A 7,597-nucleotide genomic window follows, 5' to 3' on the forward strand; every position below is an offset into this window, starting at 1 on the left:
GTGGTTAACATGCTTTTTTCAAGCAGGACCTTGTTTAGTCTCACTTTTATTTTTATTTTTACAGTCTCTAATTCACATTCAAACCAAATACTGCTGTACTTCCACGACACGTGGAACAGTTGTTGTCGGTGGAGTTAGTTTGGTCAGAAAATAGGCAACTTTGCGTCTCTCATTTCCCTCAGTCTCCAAGAAACAAATTTTGGTTCCTCCAAGCCACCATAGTTGTTACGCGTTGTGTAAAATGGGCGGAGAAAGACTACCTTTTGAACAAAGCGCGGCATAGTAAAAGCTCTAAGCAAAGCAGCTAGTACAAATTTTGTAGCTAGTTATTAGCGCATAATTTACTGTATTAATGTGGGAAGCCATGAAGGGGGGGTTTGATGTTCAAAGTTAAAACCCAAGGCGTAATCTGTGCGTAAATCATAACATTTCCGATTGTAGTCTATAACGTTTGCCAGTAAGATTTGGTGATGTAACGCACCATTAGCTAGCTAGCTAACTAACTTGTTAAATTAGCAAGATTGTGCATTATTCATTTGATAACTAGTTAGCCAGTTAAATGTTTCGCACTGTTTATCTTCCATTTCCCCGATCAGGTATGTTCGCGAACAATGCCAATTCGAGCCTGCTGTACAATCTGTTCGGATTTCTTCGATCACTCTAAAGATGTGGCAGCCATTCACTGTGGCCATACCTTCCATTATGAATGGTAAGTCTTACGTTACAAATCGAATGCTTTGACATGCCTGAAATTAGCTCGTTTGATGTATCGGTGTTATACAATTCACTTGTGGCTTACTTGTTTACATTCTGGACAGATTAGATGGCGAAGTAAATCTATCGTTGTTTCCTTCGCAGCACTTTCGACACAAGAAATATGTTAAGCGCTTTCTTAAAATGTATTCTTACTGTGAAGAGTGCCTGACTCGCAACCATAGAAATGTGTTACAGTTTTCAGGAAGTTACAGATTATGGGCCATAGACTAGGCTATGCAATACATTTGACTGTATAGTCAAGGTAACGCTGTAACTTAACAAATTACTTTTAATGGCTGTTATAATGTAACTTTTAAAAGTGGCTTTCCTCAGCACTGCTTCTAACACACAACGTCCCTCTTTCTTTGTTCAGTTGACAGTTGCCATATTGGACATATGACAAGTTAAAAATATTAGAACCAACTTATTTGCTTCCTTAATTGATTGAGTATAGTAATCTTTCCTCACAGTTTGTTGTTGACACCTCAAAGGTCCCTCAAGTTCACATTGTAGGCAGGGTAATGCTTTGTGCAAATACAAGAATGACTAGGCTGTGTATGGCCAGCTATGTAGTGATAATTTAAATGTCCATATTGCTAAATGTTATTTTATTGCAGTCTTCTCCAGTGGTTCCAGACAGCCCCGAATAAGACCTGTCCACAGTGCAGAAAACAGGTATTGGAGTGACTTTATTATTCTTTTACATTTTAGAGTGTTGGCTGTGCACCTATGTTGTACTGATCCAGTATGCACACCTGTATGTGTGGTATTCTTTTGTGATCCCCGAACTCCCATCCATAGGTCAGCACCAGACATATCATCAGTAAGCTGTTCTTTGACTTGGGCGGGGAGGGGGAGAGTACGGCTGTGGATCCAGAGAGTTTACAGGTACCTTTTTAAAGTGGCTTTTCATTTTTTTTAACATTCAAGTTGATCAAGGGAACTGTTTGTTGTGGCAAGAACCTTAAATCTGCTGTATGGCAGCTGTGCTCCCGAAAGCTATGAAAACAAACCTTGTGATATATTTTGTAGGCTATATCTATTGTCTACATGTGTGTGTAGGACTCACACCTGTCAGTCAGGATAGTGTCGCTAGTTATAGCTTTGGTGAAACAGTGCTCTAACTAGTGGCGCTATCCTGATTGACAGGGCTTGGCCTTTTGGGAATGTTTTATATTGCTATGTTGTAGAGTGAGAAACCAGGGTTTAATTCCTATATCCAGCATACCAACAATTTGCATCATTGAAAGCCTAATAATTTTGTCATTTCTGTTTGTCTTGTTTTTCAGAATGAACTTTATAGAATTAAAGTGCAGCTTAGTGACAAAGGTAAGACAAAAGTACTGCTTGTAACAAGTTTACCTTTAATAGTCATGGTTGAAAGTATGCTGTACCCCGAGTTGCCTTTCAGAAGTACTACTGAGGGAGTGCAGTGTCTGTGTGTGTTTACCTTCATTCTCTGTTTCAGAGAGAGACTGGCAGGTACAGCATAAGATGATTAAGACCTTGAAGCAGACTGTGGACAGCCAGAGAGTGGACCTGGAGAGTGTGATGAAGGAGGTCACAGAAAAGGATATAATCTGCTCAGCATTGCGGGTAACCACTACCACCTGGCATCTCAGGTCGCATGCTGCTACCTAGTGCAATTCACAACATGCTCTTTCTTTCTGCTATATTGTAACAATGGGCATTTACGCCAGAAAGATGTCATATTCGTGTGTTTTTGGACTTGATGTTTGTATGTGTGTTCTCTGTACCTTGCAGAAACAGATGAAGTACATGGAGAACCAGCATGGTGAGATGCAGTCTGCTAAGGAAGAGGCCCAGCGCCTGAGAACCAAGTTGAAGACCTACGAGAGGTACAGATACTTTTAGTTTGTTTGTTTTTTTTTTTAACTGAACACATGTATTTTAATGAATTAATTTATTTAACCAGGTACGTCTCATTGAGATTAAAATCTCTTTTTCGTGAGAGACCCGGCCAGGAAGGCAGCATAAAACAGTTACAACAATATTTTAAATCTAGACAACATAAAAAGCCAAACGTTCTGTCACATACTGTGTACATTCACAAGAATTGTGAGGTGTGGCCTTGAAAAATTACTTTATTACTATTATTATTATTAATATTATTATGATGATTCTGTTACTGACCCATTGGAGATCGCTTTAACACATTATAATCCATACTAATATATTTGAAGATTTGTATGGTAGTACGATGTGAACTTGTATGGTGTAATTTGAGCAATCCTGATCCTGTAGTCCCGTAACTTCACATGTCAGTCGTGCGGACACGTGCTTGAGGCTCACAGAAATGCTGCAGTCTTGTGATTGTGTGGTCTGTCATTATTATGACTGTTTTGTCACTGACCTGTGTGTGTCCAGTCTGAACCTGGTTCTACAGGGCCATCGCGATGAGGTGGAGGCTATGATCACAGACATGGGGGTGGGCCATTCTGCTGTGGAGCAGCTCTCCATCTACTGCATCTCTCTCAAGAAGTGAGTGATTCATGCCCTGCTCCACCATTGCTATCCCAGAGGTGGGCCGAGATGCCCGCTTTCTCCTGATTTGCTAATGCGTTTTCACCTTCAATTCACTTCCTCTGTTCAGATGCTCTTGATATCCTTTCACCAAGCCCTGTACGACAATGAATATTTTGTGTATACTTGCCTTTTTCTCTTTGGTAATGTAAGATGTTGGGTTTCTCATGATTGTGTCATTTTTCTTTGTTCTCTTCAGGGAGTATGAGAACCTGAAAGCCAGCCACAGGTCCTCCAGTGAGATGGGTGAGAAGCTCAGGAGGGAACTCTTTGCATCTAACAGCAAGGTAATTTGCTCACGTCTGTTAAAGGCTGTTATGGCAGTCCTCTGGCTAGAGTATGTTTGAATGCATAGCTCAAGAAAGGGGATGTTTCAGTTAATAGATACAGACTCACCGGTGTAGAATCTCTCTGTCACATGTTAGTATAGGTACAACTTCTCAGTGTTTAGAGTGGTGCTGGCTCTGTTTGTGTTAGAAGATTGTATGTGCTCACCGACCGTGCTCTGTAGTTACAGAAAGCTACCGCGGATATGAATAGGATGAAAGAGGACATGAAGGCCATGCAGGAGGACCTGAGGAACTCTGACAAAGAGATCACTGTGAGCCCTTCTAATCAAGAGCTCCCAAAGCATCCGCATGTGGACATTTATTTTTACTCAGTTCATTTAACATTTGGAACAGCTCCAATCCTTGTACAGAATGTAAACTGTACATCACTGTGTAATTTAAAAGAAAAAAATAATGATTTTTGATATATTTATACTTTAACATTTTTCAGACCCGGCAAAAGGTTGTTGTTATTGATAGACCTGTCTCTATTGAACGTAGCAAATTCCAGTCACTGTGTAAATATTCCCATTTTCTGCCTTTCCCAGAGAGTTTGTACATTGTTTGAAAGTGTCGTATGGTTGTTTGCTGTTTCCTGTCAGAGTCTGAAGAAGAAGGTGGAGATCTTGCAGAAAACTCTGAGCACACCCACTCGCACCAACGAGGCACTTAGCAGGCTGGTCTTCGAGAGGTCTGTGGCATTTTTAATACAGTCTCTCCACCATAAGCAGCTCTGTACTGCATTAAAAGGGGGTATAGATACCAGATAATAAATTTTAGCTAAATATTACAGAGTAATATTATTTGTATTTTTTTCTACATACTTAATGGCACAGGTAAACATTGCCATATCCCAGAAAGTACCGTTTGTTCAGGCAAGTAGGTTTCTTACTAGCTTTCCTGACTGGGCAAGTGTGAAACAACCTTATATGTGAAATCTGGTGACGCTTTATATAAACGAGGGTGCAGTAGTTGTGGCATTTCCCAATGAGAAACTGGGTAGTGTTAAGGACTGTATTTGGATTTAGAATTCTGAGGCGCAGTACTGAATGCTCTTGGTGATTTTGGTGTGTGATGATATTTGTAAGCAGTACTGAGTTCACTCATTGGTAGCTTTTTGATAGAGCTGATCAATAGCCAGTGCTCTCATTGGATGTCGCTAACATGCTAATTGTGCTTATTTCTGGGCAGCCCTGCCCCTATGGAGCTGAAACAGCCTCGACTGCACCAGCCTGAGGGGAGCGGGGACATCGACCTCAACGTGACCTTCGACGTTTCCACCCCTGAACTGCCGGACAAAAAGGCCGGGCACGTCCCTTCCAAGAAGATGCGGCTGGACCCTGCGGAGTGAGTGTCCTTTCAGAGTCTCTCCTCCCCTCTGAGGAGTTTGCCGCATTCCTTGCGGATTGAGTTTGATTTTGTCTGTCTCCTCCAGCTTCTCATCTTCAGCGCACACTGACCGCTCCTCTGCAGGAAGCAAGGTACAGAGTTACTCTGAATCCGGGGAATAAAGCACTGGGCAAAGAATGCTAGAATATCCTAAATTAAAAACTATTATTATTGCATTTTTATTAAATCCGCCTTCAAATTTGTTTAATCTTTCATTATTTATTCTTGATCTTAATCCTGGAGTTCTGGATCTCTCATCTCATGATATATGATAAATTTTATTTTTGACAATTTACTCTAAAGTCAGCAAATTCTTGGACTTTGCGCTCTGTGATTGTAATTGTGTGTGTCTGTCTGTCTGTCTCTCTGCAGAACCGTGCCCCAGAAGAGGACATCACCATGCAGCCCTTCCTGCGCAACTCCATCCTCTTCAGGAAGAAGAATTTTGGAAGCATGCTAGACCCCCAGCGGACCAGACTAGGAGCTGTGAGTCACGCTTCCTTAGCTTTCCTCCTCCTGAGACTGCAGGATTGGGTACTTCTCATCAGGACCTACCTCTGTCTCCCTCTCCCTGTCCCCTGTGCTGGTTCTCCATGCCATTGGCCCTAGTAATTCCTGGAATCTTTCAGGTGAGAACCGGCTACGATGGTCTGGGAGGAAGAACCAAATTCATCCAGCCTGTATCCTTATCTGTGACTGTGGCGTTATACACCATTGAACTACTTCACCTGTGCAGCAATGTGCTACAGCTGGTAGGGGATTGGTCACATAAAGGATCAATTCCAGGGTAAGTACCCAGCTGGGATGGAATATCAGTGAACATGGTGCTTAACCTGAATGGCTAAATACGCTTCTGCAGTTACACAAAATACTGAAAAATAACACCTGAAATGTCTTGATGAATTAAAACGGCTGCTTTCAGTTTTGGTACTTTCGATATAATCATATGAGGAACTGTAGAACTGTGTCTTAATTGGTTCATCTGTGAATTTTAAATGGGGAAATCCTGAGTGGATTTTGTAGGAGGTTGTCCCTGCTTTGAATGCTGTGTCATCTGTATTACCCTCATTTCTGGGGAGAGGGCGGTCTCTGTTTTCCTTGACTCCGCCCCTCCTCCAGTCCCCTATGTCGGATATCCGCCCTCTGGTGATGAAGGGCAAGAGGAAGGTCTCACGGCCACCAGGTGGCAAGCTGCCTGGCTGTGCCACCACCTTGGACAGCTTCCTGGACCCTCAGCCTATCAACGCCAAGTCTTCACCAGCAGTGCTAGGGGACAAATCCTAAACAGTCCTGACAAGGGACAGCCCACTTTAGTGAGGCAGCAAAATAACTAATGGGGAAAATCTTGGCTTCCAGCAGTTGCCACTAGAGGTTGCTCTTTAGCCACGCACGGTTCCATGGAGATCCGTGTTCTTCCTGTAGCAATTGTAAGGGGCGAAGCGAACGAGTGGGGCTTACCCTTAGTTTCTGTGCACTTGGTGTTTGTCTTTTTTGTTGTAGCTGGAGCGTGTTCTTTCTTTAACCGAAAACGATACTCTCCCACAACAGTAAATCCAGGCACCCGTAACTAGTGTGTCCGTTACGGGCGTTAGAGTGATCGGTTGGGGAGGAGGGAGAGATCGTTTTGATCTGCCGTCAACACGTAAAAATATTTTTTAATACTTTGTGTGGTCAGGCATTGTGGTCTGTCTTATTTTATATTGCTGCGTGCAGTATTAGTGAGTCAGTGTGCAGGCAAGGTTTGCTGGTAGTGTGCTCCGTCACAATATTTCCAGGTTGTATCATCATAGTTCATTTCAACCGAAGAGCAAATGTAACTGTTTTTATCTGTGTCTGAATGTGTGATGGCTTGGGCCAACAGGGCGTTTATGCTCTACTGTAGATAACAAAGGTTATTTATTTTCGATTTACAAGAATGAGTTTTCCAGTTCATTTTAATTGGCATCTGTCCCTGTCAGAAGTCTTGTCTTTATATGTGTGAATTTGAAGATGTGTATGGTCCTTCATAAAATAAACAAAAATTTCTAGTCCTTTGTATGGTGTGCTTAGTCTGAGTTGTGGGTGTGTATCTGTTAGCAGTGCGCATCCATTTTGATGTAGAAGTTTATGTTCATGAAAATCCTTTAAACAGGTTCACCCAGGGGATCTTGTCATGGACTCCCTCAAAGCTTGACTATTGGAGAGGAGACCTACGGAGGGCATTGTATGTAAAGCAATGGCAGTGAAGTACAGCATTTCATTGTGACTGTATTTATATGTTCAGTGGCCAGTAGAGGAGGCCATCTGCACAGTTATATTCACTGAAAGTTGCACATCTGGTCAGACTTCAGATGGCAACTTATGTTGCTAATGAGACAGGAAATGGTTCTGAGTCAGGTGGTATTTCCTGTTGATGTTTTGGTCCAGGGTGGTACTAGTCATTTCTGCAATGATGGTTTGTTATTTTGAGTTTCTATTGATTATCACTATATCTCATATCCTTGCTCATTATGACAGTTGTAAGTTAAGACCATCATTCCAAGCAGTCTTGTAATAGCTAGAGCTTAAATATTTAGTGGTCCTCTTTGGGCAAGGTCTCA

At 42.1% G+C, this 7,597-nt stretch overlaps 1 protein-coding gene across 1 annotated transcript; it reads left to right on the forward strand.

The window, feature by feature from the left end:
- The first annotated feature begins 218 nt into the window (after window positions 1-218).
- traip (TRAF-interacting protein) lies at window positions 219-7,048 on the forward strand. Its single transcript, XM_064306655.1, has 16 exons — window positions 219-411; window positions 597-709; window positions 1,374-1,431; window positions 1,558-1,644; window positions 2,046-2,085; window positions 2,225-2,352; window positions 2,521-2,615; window positions 3,145-3,258; window positions 3,500-3,587; window positions 3,812-3,901; window positions 4,232-4,320; window positions 4,821-4,976; window positions 5,065-5,110; window positions 5,391-5,504; window positions 5,648-5,698; window positions 6,138-7,048. The coding sequence occupies exons 2-16, from the start codon at window positions 612-614 to the stop codon at window positions 6,300-6,302; spliced, it is 1,419 nt and encodes a 472-aa protein (XP_064162725.1). The 5' UTR covers window positions 219-411; window positions 597-611; the 3' UTR covers window positions 6,303-7,048.
- Window positions 7,049-7,597: the final 549 nt, after the last annotated feature.

The sequence above is a fragment of the Anguilla rostrata genome, chromosome 13 (assembly GCF_018555375.3).
Source record: "Anguilla rostrata isolate EN2019 chromosome 13, ASM1855537v3, whole genome shotgun sequence".
Lineage (NCBI taxonomy): Eukaryota > Metazoa > Chordata > Actinopteri > Anguilliformes > Anguillidae > Anguilla > Anguilla rostrata.

What these genes read in the sequence shown, in the direction of transcription:
- traip (XM_064306655.1), top strand. Translation starts at nt 612, where the DNA reads ATGCCAATTCGAGCCTGCTGTACAATCTGTTCGGATTTCTTCGATCAC. An exon ending in GTCCACAGTGCAGAAAACAG is followed by an intron (nt 1,432 to 1,557) that starts GTATTGGAGTGA and finishes TCCCATCCATAG; the next exon opens with GTCAGCACCAGACATATCAT. An exon ending in TAATCTGCTCAGCATTGCGG is followed by an intron (nt 2,353 to 2,520) that starts GTAACCACTACC and finishes TGTACCTTGCAG; the next exon opens with AAACAGATGAAGTACATGGA.